Source organism: Diospyros lotus, chromosome 3, assembly GCF_014633365.1.
Source record: "Diospyros lotus cultivar Yz01 chromosome 3, ASM1463336v1, whole genome shotgun sequence".
In the NCBI taxonomy this organism is placed as follows: domain Eukaryota; kingdom Viridiplantae; phylum Streptophyta; class Magnoliopsida; order Ericales; family Ebenaceae; genus Diospyros; species Diospyros lotus.
Window position 1 is genome coordinate 41,451,541 of NC_068340.1, and position 19,458 is coordinate 41,470,998.

At 36.0% G+C, this 19,458-nt stretch overlaps 3 protein-coding genes across 8 annotated transcripts; 1 reads left to right on the plus strand and 2 right to left on the minus strand.

Annotated features, from left to right (window-relative positions):
• Positions 1–340: 340 nt before the first annotated feature.
• Positions 341–4,077, plus strand: LOC127797901 (proline-rich receptor-like protein kinase PERK3). Of its 2 annotated transcripts, XM_052331097.1 has the most exons (8): positions 341–808; positions 926–1,510; positions 1,755–1,778; positions 1,910–2,353; positions 2,878–2,993; positions 3,116–3,376; positions 3,494–3,694; positions 3,837–4,077. In XM_052331097.1, exons 1-8 carry the CDS (start codon positions 700–702, stop codon positions 3,897–3,899), a joined length of 1,803 nt encoding a protein of 600 aa, XP_052187057.1. In that variant the 5' UTR covers positions 341–699; the 3' UTR covers positions 3,900–4,077. The 2 variants fall into 2 exon arrangements, with proteins under 2 accessions (XP_052187057.1, XP_052187058.1); XM_052331098.1 differs by lacking the exon at positions 1,755–1,778.
• A 296-nt stretch (positions 4,078–4,373) lies between these two features.
• On the minus strand, positions 4,374–18,805 carry LOC127796378 (uncharacterized). 5 transcript variants are annotated; one of them, XM_052328475.1, is made up of 8 exons: positions 18,683–18,805; positions 18,195–18,556; positions 17,957–18,128; positions 7,048–7,228; positions 6,875–6,967; positions 6,477–6,584; positions 4,960–5,226; positions 4,374–4,843 (listed from the first exon to the last, which is right to left on the minus strand). In XM_052328475.1, exons 2-8 carry the CDS (start codon positions 18,529–18,531, stop codon positions 4,745–4,747), a joined length of 1,257 nt encoding a protein of 418 aa, XP_052184435.1. In that variant the 5' UTR covers positions 18,532–18,556; positions 18,683–18,805; the 3' UTR covers positions 4,374–4,744. The 5 variants fall into 5 exon arrangements, with proteins under 5 accessions (XP_052184435.1, XP_052184437.1, XP_052184439.1 ...); XM_052328477.1 differs by lacking the exons at positions 17,957–18,128; positions 18,195–18,556 and adding exons at positions 7,458–7,608; positions 7,714–8,142 and having other exon boundaries at positions 4,377–4,843; positions 18,683–18,752; XM_052328479.1 differs by lacking the exons at positions 17,957–18,128; positions 18,195–18,556 and adding exons at positions 7,458–7,608; positions 7,714–8,075 and having other exon boundaries at positions 4,377–4,843; positions 18,683–18,725.
• Positions 12,228–14,461, minus strand: LOC127796379 (uncharacterized). Its single transcript, XM_052328481.1, has 3 exons — positions 14,355–14,461; positions 12,692–12,958; positions 12,228–12,575 (listed from the first exon to the last, which is right to left on the minus strand). Exons 1-3 carry the CDS (start codon positions 14,388–14,390, stop codon positions 12,477–12,479), a joined length of 402 nt encoding a protein of 133 aa, XP_052184441.1. The 5' UTR covers positions 14,391–14,461; the 3' UTR covers positions 12,228–12,476.
• Positions 18,806–19,458: the final 653 nt, after the last annotated feature.

Genomic DNA, 19,458 nt, shown 5'->3' on the forward strand with positions numbered 1-19,458 from the left:
ACTATCTTAAAGAAAACATAATACTTTGCTTAATTTCAAATATGCGATTAAGAAAGGTTCTTTTAGTTTCTTTTTTTTTTTCTACTAACTATCTTACTTATTATGTTTTTTCATTTTTTTACTTTTAAACCTTCACATAATTACTTTTAATAAAAATAATTTTTAGATCATTAAAATATAATATCTCCAATGACAAATCATATGAATTGCCCATATATAAAAATGACCCAAACCATATATATTACTTGGTTGGGCACACATGGAAGGCATCGATGATCATCAATTATGAGGTAAAGTTGTATAGATTTTGTGGGTTGTGACATGGTGGTTGTCAATTTCCACAAGAGAAGACAACAAAAGAGGAGAACAAGATGCCATGAAAGGCAACGTTGGATTACGAAGTCAACGGCAATCTCGATACCAACTATGCCACTCTCTGCAAATCGCCGTACGTGCCAATTGATAAAGAAGATCCATTAATTAGGCACCGCTTAAACAAGAATATCCGCTTCCGGCGTCGATCCTGATGATCCACACTTCCACTGCTCTATAAATTCAGATCTGCGGCCATTTCCAAAGCTTTAAGAGTGATGAATTATTGCCATTGTTTTTACCACTCTTGTAATTGCATACAGCGGCTGCAGGCTCTTCCTCTTCTTCTTCTTCTTCTTCTTCTTCACGCTGCCATTGATTCCGGCGATGAGAACTAGATGCCGGCCGCCTCCGGCCACCCTGATCTCTTTCTTCTTCTACTTCACCACATTCCTTGTGCACGCCGTCTCCGGCGATCTCCCCAGCAGTGATGGAGGTATTATATCTGTCTTATTAAACAAAATTTTGATTTGATATCTAATTCAATTGAACTTCAGATACCCATTCGTCGGAATTGACAACCCCGTTGATTATCATTCCCTCTCTCCGTTAGGTTGTGCTCTGAATTTCAGCTCATACCCTTACCGGCCGACCGGCAACTGCATTGCCGACGAAGAGAAGATTACGGTCTGGGGCGGGTTCCCGACCACTCTCTGCTGCCGGAACGCCCTCGCCACCCTGTCCACCGGCTTCGCCCATCAGGCGAAGGCTAGCCGGGGAAGCATCTTCCCCCCTCCAGACGAGTGGACGAGGTGCAGCGGCAACCTCACCTTCGCGGAGCTGCAGCCCTCTGTCTCCGTCCACGCCTGCGGCTTCGACTATCTCTTCAACGGCAGCAACAACCTGCACTGCTCCGGCGAGTCGTTGCCGCAGATAGAGGGGCAGGAAAGCTACGGCGACGCCTTGAAGGATTGCTCCCAGTTCGGTAAGCCGGGATACAGCTTCGACAAAGCATGTGGGAACTGCATCGGTGCAATTCAATGGCTGAGAGATCGGCTGCTGGAAAAGTACAAGGTGAAGGAGAGTGGAGAGAGAGCCATGTGCGGCGTGGCCGTTGTGACGGCGGTTGCAGCCGCCAAATTGGACGATGGCTCGTTAGATGATTTTTTCAACTGCATGATGGCTTTGGATGTCTTTGGTATGTACGCATACAGCATGAATGAAATTATTTTAATTATTTTTTTTATCATAATAATTTAAACATTTCATTATTACATATTTAAATTTATTTATATTTTTAAAAATATATAAATAAATTTAACAAATGAAAATTCATTATCTGATGGATTAAAATGACCAAAATACCCTCATGCGGGGATAACTTCTGGTGCCAACTAACGTACGTCTATTTATTCTTCTTCTTCTTCTTCATGTTCTTTCAGAGCCAGGTTACATCAGATTCAAATGTGAGTCCACCTTGCTCTCTTCGTTCTGGCTATCTTTATAATAATTCCTATATATATATATATATATATTCTGCAACAATGGCTGACGCTAGCTCATGAATAAAGTAATCATTTGAGTCTACAATCCACAGCTTCTACGGCGAAACTAATGCTGGCGACGCTTCTGGCCACCATCGGAGCGATGGTGGTGCTGGCGGTGGTGAAGTACGTCACCAAGAAGACCCGAAGCGACGCCAAGATTATGCAGACGTCGCAGAGCACCAAGTGGCCGACGATCTACCAATTCACCAAGGCCGAGATCGAGAACGCCATCAACATCGGCGGCGAACGGAAGTGCCTGGGAAGAGGAAGTGCCGGCCAGGTGTTTCAGGGCGTTCTTCCGAGCGGCCAGGTCATCGCCGTCAAGCAGATCTACCGGAACAACACCTCCGACTCGTTTACCAGGGAAGTCGACGGCCTTTCGGGCGTTCGCCATCCGAACCTCGTCTGCCTCTTCGGCCTCTGCATGGAAGACGGCGACCAGTACCTGGTTTACGAGTACTGCTCCGCCGGAAACCTAGCCCAACATCTTCTCAGTAATTAACTCCTCATTCTCCTACCAGTATACATCACATAGAAATAACTTCTCTGTAATCAATCAATTTAGAGAATTAGTCGAGAAGTTAGTAATAGGTAAACTGAAGTCTTAGATCATTTTATATTTAGGATTATCAGGCTTATATAGTTCAGGATGAGTCAAGCATAATCCTCGTTGAACCGTTGCTTAGGATGTGACTTGAGAACCCATGCCTCCCTATCCCTTGACAACATGATAGAGAGTATATATATATACATGTCATCCAAAGACCAAGTCATGTGTCCAAGCAAAAATATTTATCCTCCATCACTAGAGAACTAATTTAAGCTAATGTATGATTAAGCCTTTTGATCAATTCTTTTCTAACTTAGGTTAAAGTTTAGACCCCATTAACATTTGAGGAAGACCCTTAAGTCATCTAATCGACCCTACGTACACTAGCAATTTTTGGTAGCTTGCCGATGGAAAATGGGTTCAATACATACTGAGGTTATCCATGGCTGTTTGTATCATTATGTTCAGGGAAAGATGTGCCATTGACATGGGAAAGAAGAGTGAAGATTCTAACGGATTGTGCTCTGGCACTCAAGTATCTACATCAACGCTTAGATGGCTGCCTAGTTCACCGAGATATTAAGGTAACAAATTCAGAAGTATTTATGCATATATATATATATATATATATATATGATCAACAGAGAATTTGTGCAAAATTGTTGTGTAACAATGGTATATACATGCCTGTAATTTGGAGAAACAGCTTACGAACATCTTGCTGACGGAGAAGATGGACGCGAAGCTGTCGGATTTCGGGCTGGCGAGGATGCTGAATATGGAGGAGAGTAAAGTGTTTACAGATGTGAGGGGAACAATAGGGTACATGGATCCTGAGTACATGACCAATGCCAAGCTCACCTGCGCCAGCGACATCTACAGCTTCGGCATCGTCATGCTCCAAATCCTCTCCGGGCAGAAAGTCATCGAGCTCGATCTTGAAGCCCGAGACCAGCTCACCACAAAGGTAGTCGCGCTCACGTACCTGAAACCACAATTATAAGTCACGGCCAACCCCCACAACCTCACTGCAGTAAAAGCAGAGATGGATATTGAGTTCTAAAGTACATGATGCATTGTGCAGGCAAAGGATGTGAGTATGGGGAAACGCCCCCTCTCGGACTTTGAAGACCCGAGGATCAAAGGAACTGTCAACATTGTAGACTTCGAATCGATACTACTGGTCGCGGTGTTGTGTGTTGCCAGGTCGAGCAAAGGTCGCCCGACGATTGATGTGGTGTACAATGAACTAGAGAAAGCATGGAAAAATACCCTGGCTGGCATGGTTGGTTTCATTCCTTCTATCTTCTACCTGCATCTTCTTGTTACAGAATTCTAGCATAGACTGATGATATATATATATATGATTCAAGTATCGACACCCTTCTTCTAATTTAATACAACAATCTATACACATTGCATTGCAGAGAGCAAAGAAGGAGAACTCTACTACAGTATCAAGATCAACAGAAGTGGCCCATCAAGTCTAATTCCTAAAACAGGCATTGTTTAGGAAATAAAGGCATGTATGTATATTGAGTTATTGCTTCAACTATGGTTTATTTGCATGCTTGAACAGCATTTTGGAATTTTGGGCATGGTTCGTGTCAATATTGGAATTGAATGTGCCCTGCATTTGACTTGTGAATTGCATAGAATAAATATAATATTGTCCTGTTCCTAGGGTTTGGGTAAGATTTTGATAGGAATTTGGAAGAATCCAAGAAAAATTAGAGGAAAAGGGAGAGATAGTAGATTGAATTGAGAGGGAATAAAGATAATAGAGATAGATCGAGAGAGAGAGAGAGGGGTTGGGGGGGGGGGGGGGGGGGGCAGAATTGAGAGAAATCAGAAAGAAAATTAACAAGGAATTGATTAGAGGAAAGACTAAAAGTCAATTATTATTCGCAGCATAATCCCCATCCTTCGACAAATTGGTTAATTGCTAAATGAAATCATATTCTAGAATAATAATACTCATGTGCTCTTAACACAATTATAAAATATCTCCAAACAAACTATTGTAATTCAATTACAGTATTGCCCCTGTAATACCCCTCGGCCGGGACAAATATTTATATGGCAGGCTATAACAAGCAAGTTCATCAACCATTCAGAAATCATATACCATTTCTGTAACAATCTGGGTGATGATGTAGGAAACATAAAATAGTTCAAATGTAGTTCAAGTTCAATCTCCATCACTACCAAAAACATTCTCCTTCAGTCTCAGTTTCATTGTCTATTGCTTCTTTATACATATTGAAGCATCACACTGCAGCACATACATGGATCAAAATACGAGCGTAATGGCTCAGAAACAACGTAAGGGCATTTACTCGAAAGAACAGTCACAATCCAAGAAGCACTCCCATATCAACCTCAGGTTGTCTTCGAGCATTCTAGTAACCAAGTCGACTTGATCATTCTGCTTCTGCAAATAGGAAGAACAGAGATATAAGAAGACAACAATAGAACAAAGACTGAATGGTTTACATAAAAAGGCCAAGACAGATTTACAGAACCATCCAATTTGCACAAAAAGCTTACCAGCGGTTCCGAAATTTCAGTCATCTTCAGACTGACCTCTCTTGCAACTTCCCCAACAGAAGTCAGGAAATCAAATCGATCTGCATCCCGAACCTTAAGTCTCATTGATGAACCCTGAAATATTTTAGCATTTGTGTGCCAAGTCTTAACAACAGTGAACCTGCCACCAGAAGTCTCCTGTCCCAAGGGCCATCTTAACCCACCCTTCACTTCTGAATTTAGAACTGCAGAATTGACTAGATTCCTGATGCAGTGTTTCTCATCATCCTGGCATAGTATTTCAAAACGATATTAACTATGCCACTCCTTTGGCTTTGGGAAGATCGAAATGGCAACTAACCCAATATTAATTCACTTGTATATAAATATCAATATGAATTTTAAATTTGATTCAAAATCAGTAACACTATACTGATAGAAATATAATCTTCATATTAAACATAAAAAATGATAAAATAATAAAAATAATATGATATTAGCAATAGCATTACTAAATTTCTCAAATTGTAGAAAATAAATAAAATCAATAATCAGTATCAATAATGATTATTATTGATATTATGATATTAGCAGTATCATGTATATTGATAATCATATCATATCATATCAATCTAATTTTTTTCAGAATTTTAGTATACTAATATTATTAATAAAATTGTTATCATTAAAATTATAAACTTATTAATAGTACTAACATTACACTAATAACAATTTAACTATTAACATTTCGATATTACAATATTATATACAACGTGACATTGCAATATAAAATAATTGAACAAATTTTCTACGCAACCATTTGGAACATATATTTCAGGTTACAAGGTAAAAAAAATTTCTTTATATTCAACAAATGATCACATTGTCTAAATTTCTTGTACAAAGAGCAACAGGATATGAAATGCAAAACTGGAGATGGAAAAGTTGAAAATGATTTCAGTAAATACACACCCTGAAATTCCAGGAAAAAGGAGGGACAAACTATTTTTGACATCTTTTAGCAGTTGTGAACATAAAATATCCAAAGAAATAATCAAAAAATAATAATAATAATAACTTTAGGACAAGTGGAAAATGGGTATGAAAACCTAACCACACCAAGTTAAGAAAAATACCAAGTTAAGCTTTTTAATAGACTCAAAAACAAGGAAAGGGGCAATTGATTGGCTGCATCTGTTCCTGGGAAAATTGATACAAGTGAAGAGTTCACCCCAAGTTAAGCTAGCAATCACTAACTCTAATCCTGACAATCATTGATGTTAGAGAATTGCATACCAGAGGGTGACAAATGACGGCTTCATATTAATAAGCACTAATACTACTGAAAAATATAACTTTGCCTCTTATCCAGTAAGAAGAGAGATGACAGTGTTCTTCAGCACAATTTCCAGCACCTAAGGACAGTCAGCATCCAGAACAAGTGCCAAAACTAATTCCAACCACCCAAAACAGATTTTCCAATTGCCTACAGAGAACCAAAGAACTTAACAGTTCCAGCTCAGCATAAAATGACTTACTGTAAAAACTGTAAATACTTCCTTGGTATACAGAATGAGCCTCAGGTCTAGCTTCTTATCAAGACAGGAAACATCAGAAGTAAGATGGCGCACTTGGGTCAATTCAATCTACAAGAAAAGCATATGAAATCAATGGAAGACTCCATAAGCTTATAGCAGATCTAGCTCTTTAGTAGTTTTACTAAATAAAAAAAATAAAGATGGTTCATGAGGTGATGTAAACGGTAATAACAGCCAGATGAAGAGATCAACGTCTTCTGGAGCATTGACCCTTATCAAAGCACCAGACCTTTTCCTTGATATTATTTTAGCATTGTAGGAAAATTGGTGACACTATTATCAGCTACTATAATCGTAACACCGATATAAATTTAGTTCTCAAGAGGAAGAAAACTTGCCTTATGTTCCTTATGGACTTGGAGCTTTTTACAATCTTCCATCACTTTACATTTGAATAAGAGAACTGAGTCTGGTCGCATGCTATCAGATAGCTAGACAACATAGTTCAGCAATCAAACCTTTGATTACTATTATTATTATATAAAACAAGAAGAGGCCAGCGAGAGAAAACCTCTACGTAGTACAACTCCTTTTCTTCTGCAAACTCAAGTCCAAGCTTTGGAACAGCTTCACTTGTAACATGTTGGATAAATGCAACAGGGAGATTTGTATACAAATATCTCTTCATTTGCTTCAAGGTGGTTTCGGAAACTGATTTCCTTTCTCCAGCTTCTACATTGGTTAAAGATTTCCTGCGTCCCAAATATCTGTTAAAGATGCTGATACTCCTTTTGACTTGCAACTCATACACAGCAATGCTCAAGGTACTAAAAGTTGTGGGACAATAATTTACTATAATATCTATTAAAATTTTGAAGTAACATAACAATTTTGGAGATAGAACTTTGTTGAAATCAGATATACCTCGTAACTTAGTTAACCTAGACATTTCGAACACAATAGAAGGCCGAGATTACTAACCCAGGAAAAAGTATTTTGCCAAACCTAGCAAGCAGGGTTGGCTTTCCTTCTAATTCCTGCTTTTGGAAAGAAGAAAGGAGGAATTCTCGTACGTTTTCAGCCACATACTCCCATGGCCTTTTGCGAACATCTCCATCGGACTCCTTAACATCTAAAAAGCGTGGAATGGATTAAATTAGATGCATGAAATCAATCGAAACAAGCCAAGAAAAATGTGAGTTGAAATCTATTTCACCAAATACTTCTAGCAAAATACCTTGGGCTACGTGAGCGTCCAGCACCAACATCAGAGGCGGTTCTGCCGATCTCTGCTCAAAGGATTTCAAAGAAATAGTCTCCAGGCCAGCATAAGAAGGAAACTGGTCATCACCTGGCGAACCAGTAACAAACCATCTATGTTTAGAATAATATGCATACTCAATTTCCTCAGCCTGCGAAGACGGCTGGTTATGCCCTTTCCCTCTCTCCAGGTTAGATCTAGAAGTCGAGCCAAAATTCAGGCTCCTCCGAAACTGTGGAACGAGAAGCTCTGGCTTGGGAGGCGGCTTTTCTGCATCCTTAGCGTGCCGCATGTGCGGCGGTACATAAGCCATAGACGAAACAACTTAACTGCGATCACTTCAACAATCACCGAACCCGTGAGTGAATGATACGCACAGCGGCTTGTTTGATTAGAAATCACAGGCTGTTGGATCATCAGGAAAAGATCAAACACGCAAACAATTCTACTAAGCAAAATCAAGAACGGCGAAGATGTGCGCTTACAAATAAAGATTCCAATGCTGGTACGGAGAGAGAGAGAGAAGAGAGCGAGAAGGCGATTGAGACTACTGATCAGTACTCCAACTTCGAGACTGAGAAAGCATATGATCCATCCATCAGTGAATGGAGAGACTATAAGCGTCACTTCAGTTCAATTTTAAACTTCGAGACTAAGAAAGAATATGAACAATCAGTGTACGGAGAGACCACGGTCACCTTTTTTCTTTTACTTTTAAAAGGATGGATTGATTTTTAATTTTGTGTTTTGAATATTTATTTTAAAATCGTTAAAAATATATATTTTTTATATTTTAAAATTTTTGAATCTATTTGTAATAAAATAATTAAAATAATTTTTTACTATTTTAAGTTTTTTATTTTTTTAAAAATAGGAAAATAAATATATTTTTATTATTTTAAAAAATTAAAAATTAAAAATGATTTGATAATAATAAAGAAAATAAGCCTAAACGTCTCTTAGTTAAAAACGAGTTTTATTATATTAAAAATATATTTTTATCTAAAAAAAATTAGAAATGAAATTTTTTTTTTTTATCTCAAAGAGGATATAGACAGCTTTTTTTTTTTCAAAATTTATATAAATATATTATAAGATTTATGTTTATTTTTAAGTTGAATAAATATTTTTTATAATTTTTGTAAGTTAATAATTATATTTACAAAAAATAAAAAATACTATATTTTTTTATTTACACATTTTTCATACATTTTTATTTCTTATTTTTTTAAAAATATGATTTTTTTATTTTCATTTTATATCAGATTTATTTCTCCTAATTAAGGAGTGTCACAAAATTATATTCTTAAAAATAATGCTAACCATTATTCTTAAGTTAACAAAAAATAAGTGCATATTATTTTTAAATAATATATATTTATTTTATATTATTTTTATCGTTCAAATAATATGATTGGTTAATGATAAACCTATAGTATTTAAATATTTAATCGATTAATTAAATTTATGATGAACGAAAATATTTCAAGCATGTCGTTTCGAATTTTTCAAAAAGTCAAAAAACATCTTCAAGACATTTTTATAATTTTAAAAATGTTTTAAGATCATTTCATAATATTAGAAAAATATCTAAAATATATTTTTAATTTATTATTTATTTCTTAAATATATGTTTGATTATTTTTTTAAATATTAAGTTATGATTCATAAAATTTATATTTATATTTATTTGAATGCATTATATAATTTATGTTTATTGTTATATTAAATAATTGTTTTTATAATTTTATATATTGAAAATTATATTTACAAGAAAGTTTTTATATCTTTTCTATTTACCCTTTTTTTCATATTTTTATTTTTTATTTTTTGAAAAATATTAAGTTTCTCATTCTTGCTTTTAGAACAGGTCGACCATGGTTCATCGGCCCACAGGGAAAGAATACACACTAATGCAAGGAGAAGAAAAAAAATAAAATAAATAACAAGCGGTACGCACGTGATTCGGCTAGAATAATGTCTAATCCACGACTATTCTCTTGTTTTTTCAACAGAATAACAGTATATTATTGTCTCTCCTTATATAATAGTTTTCGACCTCTATTTATAGTGTGAAGTGTTTATAATTTTCATAAAATCCAAAATGGAAGATAATACTATGGAGACAAAATGTCTTTATCAGTTTTACAAAATTGGGAATGGATTTTGCATTATCAGGATTTACTAGGCTTTTGAGAGGTTGGGTCGATCCACTGGACTGTTTCCAGCCCATAAAAAGTGGTTTCAAAAATACCTGTAACACTAGCCCTCAGCTCGCAGTGCGATTTTTAGTCTGTGAGCTGATGTATGTTGATGGAATTGGGTTATGCAAACTGTCAATCCGCCTTTCATACTTCTACCCAATCATTTCAAATCACGTTGTTTCATGTCGCATGTCTTATCTGAGACTCATTTAATGCGCACATTCCCTATAACTGCTTAACCATTATATTTGTGAGCCCTATAACTATACGTGTCACCGTTAGATCTAGGGTAGCTCGTCGGTCCCTCAATCCAACGGTAGAACAACCCAACTTATATAAGCGTAAGGGAATTCTTTTCCCTCTCACTATGTCATTTTGAGACAATTCTAGCTCCTGCACTTCTTCTTCTTCCTTCTTAGAGGTTCACCGATAGATAAGCTTATTGCGACCTTAGTATCTTCCTTGAGGTTTCTTTCGTTAGGTCGTTTATCGTCAGTTAAGGGTCCTTGGTCCCTTTGCCTTCCTGATTCTGTTAGCGTTTTTCTTTTGAGTCACCTCTCATTCCTTGGTGCATCAATTTGAATCGATTTGTTAGGTATTTTCTAGGCCTTCGGGCTTGCTGACTTTAGGGTTAATTTTTTATGGAGTATCGGATTTGTAGTCTTAGCCCCCCGCTTTAGGCGACGCCCTATTGTGAAACGCGTGACCTTATAAATAGGGAATACCTTCTTTAGGGTCTTTTGGTTCTCTGAGGTTTGGTCTGGGAATTACGGCCTGACTATTCTTTCTTTCACTACAGATGTCCATTTCTGTTCAAGGAAAATCAAATCAAAAGCACTGCAATCACATTATAGAAGAAGATGATACTTCAAATTCCGAAGATTGCATTGCGGTAGAGATGCATAACACCGAGGGGACGAGCTCGCAAGCTGGGGGGTCACGGAAGAGATGGCTCCAGAAATTGCTCTTAGTGTCGGCGAGCAAATTGCCGAAGAAAGTCAGGGGGGAGAGGTATTCAAGAGATTCCCCTTTAAAACAAAATTCCACGAGCTAGGGACTTGTACACGGGAGTTCCGTTTTCCGAAAGACTGCCAGGTGATGGTCCCCTCTCCGAGCTACCATGCGGCCTATCTTCTGACTGGCTTTATAGCCATTAGCCCCCAGCACATCGAGTCTGGGTTTATGTTTTCTATTACACCATATTTTCTTAACTTATTAAATGAACTCAAACTCACACCTTTTCAATTAACCCTGAACTCCTATACCTAACTCACTTCCTTAGTCATTTTATTCCTTAGGAATGGCCTTTCTCCTTCGTCGCCGAGACTCATAAAATTTCTTTATTATTTTAAAAGTGTCAAGGACAGCCTGTGCTATTTGACAGCTCATCCCTCAACCTGGCCGCTGGCATGGTTGAAAGCATGGAAAAACACCCTGGCTGGCATGGTTGGTTTCATTCCTTCTATCTTTTACCTGCATCTTCTGGTTACAGAATTCTAGCATAGACTGATGATATATATATGATTCAAATATCCACACCCTTCTTCTATTTTAATACAAAAGTCTATACACATTGCATTGCAGAGAGCAAAGAAGAAGAACTCTACTACAGTATCAAGATCAACAGAAGTGGCCCATCAAGCCTAATTCCTAAAACAGGCATTGTTTAGGAAATAAAGGCATGTATGTATATTGAGTTATTGCTTCTATTATGGTTTATTAGCATGCTTGAACAGCATTTTGGAATTTTGGGCATAGTTCGCGTCAATATTGGAATTGAATGTGCCCTGCATTTGACTTGTGAATTGCATAGAATAAATATAATATTGTCATGTTCTTAGAGTTTGGGTAAGGTTTTGATAGGAATTTGGAAGAATCCAAGGGAAAATTAGAGAACAAGGGAGAGATAGTAGACTGAATTGAGAGGGGAAAATTAGAGATCAAGGGAGAGATAGTAGACTGAATTGAGAGGGGAAAATTAGAGAACAAGGGAGAGATGGGAGACTGAATTGAGAGGGAATAGAGAGAGAGAGAGAGAGAGAGATATCAGAAAGGAAATTGAGAAGGAATTGATTAAAGGGAACACTAAAAGTCAATTATCATTCCGTAGCACAAATAATTTTTTATAAGTATTAGTTATTTATTAACTGAAATCATATTCTAGAAGAACAGTATTTATGTGCTCTTAACAAAATTATAAACTATCTCTAAACAAATTATTATAATTCAATTACAATATTGGCCGTCTAATACCCCTAGACCTGTGACAAATATTTATATGGCAGGCTATAACAAGCAAGTTCATCAACCATTCAGAAATCATATATCATTTTTGTAACAATCTGGGTGATGATGTGGGAGACAAAAAATAGTTCAAATGTAGTTCAAGTTCAATCTCCATCACTACAGAAAACATTCTCCTTCAGTCTCAGTTTCATTATCTATTGCTTCTTTATACATATTGAAGCATCACACTGCAGCACATACATGGATCAAAATACGAGCATAATGGCTCAGTAACAACGTACGGGGCATTTACTCGAAAGAACAGTCACAATCCAAGAAGCACTCCCATATCAACCTCAGGTTGTCTTCCAGCATTGTAGTAACCAAGTCGACTTGATCATTCTGCTTCTGCAAATAGGAAGAACAGAGATATGAGAAGACAATAATAGAACAAAGACTGAATGGTTTACATAAAAAGGCCAAGACAGATTTACAGAACCATCCAATTTGCACAAAAAGCTTACCAGCGGTTCCGAAATTTCAGTCATCTTCAGACTGACCTCTCTTGTAACTTCCCCAACAGAAGTTCGGAAATCAAATCGATCTGCATCCCGAACCTTAAGTCTCATTGATGAACCCTGAAATATTTTATCATTTGTGTGCCAAGCCCCAACAACAGTGAACCTGCCACCAGAAGTCTCCTGTCCCAAGGGCCATCTTAACCCACCCTTCACTTCTGAATTTAGAACTGCAGAATTGATTAGATTCCCGATGCAGTGTCTCTCATCATCCTGGCATAGCATTTCAAAGCGATATTAACTATACCACTCCTTTGGCTTTGGGAAGATCGAAATGGCAACTAACCCAATATTAATTTGCTTGTAAATAAATATCAATATGAATTTTAAATTTGATTCAAAATCAGTAACACTATACTGATAGAAATATAATCTTCATATTGAACATAAAAAATGATAAAATAATGAAAATAATATGATATTAGCAATAGCATTACTAAATTTCTCAAATTATAGAAAATAAATAAAATCAATAATCAGTACCAATAATGATTATTGTTGATATTATGATATCAGCAGTATCATGCATATTGTGTAAGTAATAATAATAATAATCATATCACATCAATCTAATTTTTTTAGAATTTTAGTATACTAATATTATTAATAAAATTGTTATCATTAAAATTATAAACTTATTAATAGTACTAACATTACACTAGTAACAATATAACTATTAACATTTTGATATTATAATATTATATATAACGTGACATTGCAATATAAAATAATTGAACAAATTTTCTACGCAACCATTTGGAACATATATTTCAGATAACAGGGAAAAAGAAATTTATTTATATTCAACAAATGATCACATTGTCTAAATTTCTTGTACAAAGAGACAACAGGATATGAAATGCAAAACTGGAGATGGAAAAGTTGGAAATGATTTCAGTAAATACAAACCCTGAAATTCAAGGAAAAAGGACGGACAAACTCTGTTTTTGACATCTTTTAGCAGTTGTGAACATAAAACATCCAAAGAAATAAACAACAACATATTCACAACATATTTAACCTTTATCTCATTATGTGGGGTCGACTACATGATTTTTAAATTTTCATGTATTTCTATCTTTTATCGTATCTTCATTTAGGCAAAATATCCAAAGAAATAATCAAAATAATAATAATAATAATAATAACTTTAAGACAAGTGGAAAATGGGTATGAAAACCTAACCACACCAAGTTAAGAAAAATACCAAGTTAAGCTTTTTAATAGACTCAAAAACAACGGACAGAGCAAATGATTGGCTGCATCTGTTCCTGGGAAAATTGATACTAGTGAAGAGTTCACCCCAAGTTAAGCTAGCAATCACTAACTCTAATCCTGACAATCATTGTTGTTAGAGAATTGCACACCAGAGGACGACAAATGAAGGCTTCATATTAGTAAGCACTAATACTACCGAAAAATATAACTTTGCCTCTTATCCGGTAAGAAGAGAGATGACAGTGTTCTTCAGCGCAATTTCCAGCACCTAAGGACAGTCAGCATCCAGAACAAGTGCCAAAACTAATTCCAACCACCCAAAACAGATTTTCCAGTTGCCTACAGAGAACCAAAGAACTTGATAGTTCCAGCTCAGCGTAAAATGACTTACTGTTAAATCTGTTGATGCTTCCTTGGTATTCAGCATGAGCGTCAGGTCTAGCTTCTTATCAAGACAGGAAACATTAAAAACAAGATGGCGCACTTGGATGGTAATTTCATTCTACAAGGAAAGAACATGAAATCAATGGAAGACTCCAGAAGCTTATAGCAGATCTAGCTCTTTAGTAGTTTTACTAAATAAAAAAATAAAGATGGTTCATGAGAGTAAACGGTAATAACAGCCAGATGAAGAGATCAACGTCTTCTGGAGCATTGACCCTTATCAAAGCACCAGACCTTTTCCTTAATATTATTTTAGCATTGTAGGAAAATTGGTGACACTTTTATCAGCTACTATAATCGTAACACCAATATAAATTTAGTTCTCAAGAGGAAGAAAACTTGCCTGTCCATCAAGGAGTTGGAGCTTTTTACAATCTTCCATCACTCCACATTTGCATGCGATAGTTAAGCCTGGTTGCATGCTATCAGATAGCTACACAACATAGTTCAGCAATCAAACCTTTAATTACTATTTTATTAGGAAAATACTATTTGTACAGAAATAGTTTTACAGGTGATTTACAATTTTTTCAAGTGAGCCTCTTTATATAAATTAAATAAAAAATAAAAAATATTAATTAATTAATTTTATTAAAATTATAAGAATTTATAAAAGATAAGAAAAAATAATTTGAGGCCTCATTAAAACCTTATTTGGGAAAAATCCAATGGAACAAAACCCTAAATGAAGGAAAAATAGTACCTTGCATTGTAAATATTGCATTAAAAAATGAAAACAACATATTTGAGTCTACATACTTCCTCCTAAATCTCCGTAAACATTTCTTGATTTGATCAATCTTCCTTTCATCTAGGGTTGTCAAAAAATATCCAAAAAACGGTGAATTGGACTGAACCATACCTTTTGGATTGGTACTATAGTTCAATGGTTAGGTTTTGATTATAAAAAATTAAGAATCAATATATTTAGTTTGGTTACTGATTTTTTTTTTTCAAACCATGGTTCGAACCGAACTGGAACGGATATTATACTTATATATATATTATAATTTTTTGAGTATATATATATACATATGCATAAATAGTATCACTTCTTAATAAACTAGCGAGATTCATGAACTTTTTTATTTCTAATATTTTATGCGCTATTGCTATACTAAATGGTCGATGTAATCTCATTTGATGAGATAGTCTATGAATTATTTTTTTTTTACTTTTACTTTAAAACTTGAAACATTAATGAAGTTATGGGTTTATTTTAATTAACAAATTTATTTGTAATTTTATATTTTTTGAAAATATTTAGAAATTAAATGTTAATTGGATAGAATCGAAATCGAACCGAAACCGGTTCGGTGTGACGAATTGGTCATGGCTTGGTTTTATATATGTAATGGTTCAATTACGGTTCTTATTTTTTTTGAAACCTTTAAAAATGGTTCGGTTATTAGATTCTTATAGAATTGGACCAATCCGAACCATCGACACCCCTACTTTTATCCTCCACAATTAATCGAAATAAAAACAATGATCACATGTACCAATAAAATAAAAATAGCAATGAAATCTTCTTTTGACATGGTACAAGTGGCAACTTCTTTTGTTAATTTCTTTTTAATTTTTTATACATATATATACATAAGTTTAAAAAACAAATTGTGCCCCCCTCACTTGTGGGCCCTGGGCTGTGGCCCTAGCCCAAGGCCGGCTCTGGGTTTGCAACATATTAGCTCAATTTGTTTCAAGACTGCAAGAATTGATGTCATCCTCATTGATGATGGTATCGAGTTTGACAAAATGCACAAGATTGTGTGGCATAAGAATGTTGCACCAGTTGTTGGCAGGGTACTGAGAATTGAGCATCTGGCTGAGAAATTTTTTGATGAGGTTATATACTTTTAATCTTTCTTTTCTGTTTAAATAAATTAAATTTATTAATATGTGCATTAGTCATCAATTAAGAGAGGAGAGGAGGAGGAAGAGAGAGGTGAGGCAGGTGAGAGGTGAGAGGCGAGCAGTGGCCGTCGGCCAAGCGAGGCAGCGGTGGGCGATGCTGAAGGGGGGAGGAGAAGCAAAAGAGAGGAGAGAAGGAGGGAGAGAGATGACAGAAAAAGGGTAAAATGGTGATAGATGTTGAGGTGTAATACCCAACAAGTCCAAGGTGATGATGTATTTGGTTGGGTAAGTTGTCTATCATAGACCTCGGCCCAGGATTGATAGTTTTTTGTTGAGAGGTCCAATCCCACAAATAAGTGGCCCAACAAGAAGATGGCCCAAACACATTTACTTTGGGTTTGAGGAAAGCTGGGCTTGGCCCAACTACTCAAACCCAAAGACTAAGCCCATTTGTCCACAACCCACAATACCTTATCACAAAGCTCACATATATATATATATATATATCCTATGTTGACCTAGTTTCTTCATTTTTGTTGAAGGCATTTGTTCTCCCGATTCCAACGGAGGCTTGGATTTCTTCCTTTGACTGATTCCATGCAGGTTTGTTTCTTCTACCTTATCTCAATCTATCGGATAACCCGATGGTTATCCTCATCCTTAGAGATCTCTATCTGGTTTTTGGGAGGTTATTTGTATTGATATATTGGGGAAATAGGAGGCGTCGAACAGAGAAGAATGCGAGAAGAGAGTGAGAAGAGGGTTCTCCTTGGTGGGGTTTCTTCGTCCTTGTGTGGGTGTGCAATTCTCGGTTGTGGGTTTTGTGATTAAGGTTGTTTTGGGTGTCGATTGAATGCGGTTCTTGGGTTGTTCTTGGAACCGATTCTAGGGTACCTTTTGTGGGTGTTGGACCAATCAAAGCCGAACCTTGCAAATCCAGCTTCTTCTTCTCCATTGCCGAGTGTCGAAAGGGAGTTTGATGTTCTTATTTTCCCAGCTTACTGTTCGTGTAATTTTATTTACTATTTTGTTGTTTTCTTTGCCCTAACAATCAGTTCTTGTGGTTGTTTTGCGAGGTGTTAATCTCTACAATAGAGATAACAAAAAGGGGGACAAAATAGTCTTTTTTTTTTTTTTTTACCTTATCTATAAACCCATATGTAAAAGAGGTTCTATACAAATAGCGTGACCCATTTTATTATTATATAAAACAAGAGGCCAGTGAGAGAAAACCTGCACGTGGTAAAACTCATTTTCTTCTGCAAAGTCAAGTCCAATCTTTGGAACAGCTTCACTTGTAACATGTTGGATAAATGCAACAGGGAGATTTGTATAGAATGATCTCTTCATTTTCCTCAAGGTGGTTTCGGAAACTGATTTCCTTTCTGCAGCTTCTACATTGGTTAAAGATCTCCTGCGTCCCAAGTGTCTGTTAAAGATGCTGACACTCCTTTTGACTTGTAACTCATACACAGCAATGCTCAAGGTACTAAAAGTTGTGGGACAATAATTTACTATAATATCTATTATAATTTTGAAGTAACAAAACAATTTTGGAGATAGAACTTTGTTGAAATCAGATATACCTCGTAACTTAGTTAACCTAGACATTTCGAACACAATAGAATGCCAAGATTGGTTCAAGAACAAGATTACCAGAGATGGGACTAAACAAAAGCCACGACTACTAACCCACGAAAAAGTATTTTGCCAAACCTAGCAACCAGGGTTGGCTTTCCTTCTAATTCCTTGCTCTCCCTTGCTTTGAGCACATTTTGGAAAGAAGAAAGGAGGAATTCTTGTACGTTTTCAGCCACATACTCCCATGGCCTTTTGCGAACATCTCCATCGGACTCCTTAACATCTAAAAAGCGTGGAATGGATTAATGTGAATTGAAATCTATCTCACGAAATACTTCTAGCAAAATACCTTGGGCTACGTTAGCGTCCAGCACCAAAATCAGAGGCGGTTTTGCCGATCTCTGCTCAAAGGATTTCAAAGAAATGGTCTCCAGGCCAGCATAAGAAGGAAACTGGCCATCACCTGGCGAACCAGTAGCAATCCATCTATATATAGTATTATTTGCATACTCAATTTTCCCAGCCTGCGAAGACGGCTGGTTATGCCCTTTCCCTCTCCCCACGTTAGACCTAGAAGTCGAGCCAAAATTCTGGCTCCTCCAAAACTGTGGAACGAGAAGCTCTGGCTTGGGAGGCGGCTTTTCTGCATCCTTAGCGTGCCGCATGTGCGGCGGTACATAAGCCATAGACGAAACAACTTAACTGCGATCGCTGCAGCGATTCATAAAAACCACGAAGATGTTTAATTAGAAATTACAGGCTGTTGATCATCAGGAAAAGATCAAACACGCAAACAATTCTACCAAACAAAATGAAGAACAGCGAAGATGTGGTTACAAATAAAGATTCCAATGCTGGTGCGGAGAGAGAGAGAGAGAAGAGAGCGAGAAGGCGATGAGACTATTGATCAGTACTCCAACTTCGAGACTAAGAAAGCATATGATCCATCAGTGAATGGAGAGACTATAAACGTCTCTTCAGTTCAATTTTAAACTTCGAGACTAAGAAAGAATCTGATCAATGAATGTACGGAGAGACCACGGTGAGCTTTTTAATTTTAAATTCATTTTTAGTTTTTTTTTTTTTAATATTTTTTATAAAAGCAATCGAATCAATGAGTGTACGGAGAGACCTGGGTTAGCTTTTTAATTTTAAATTTATTTTTAGTTTTTTATTTTAAAAATATTTTTTTTATAAAAGCAATCGAGTTTTTATTATTTTAATTTTTTTATAATTTTTAAAAATATAAAAATAAATACATTTTTACTGTTTTAAAAAATTAAAAACTAAAATAATAAAAAAAATAAGAAAATGCTATTGGTACACCTTTGTGTACACCTTGGGCTACACAAAGGTGTATCAATGACAAAAATATCCCTCTGAGGCGCATAGAGGCGCGTGAGGCGCATGGTATTTTGGTCATAATACCCCTTGTGTAGTTCAAGATGTACAAAAATGATGTACATGTAGCATGACTCAAAAAAATAAAGCCTAAACGTCTTACTTAAAACATGTTTTATTATATTAAAAAAATATTTTTATTTATAAAAAAATTAAACACAAAAAAAATTTCATCTCCAAGAAGATATAGGTAACTTTTTTTTTCAAAATTT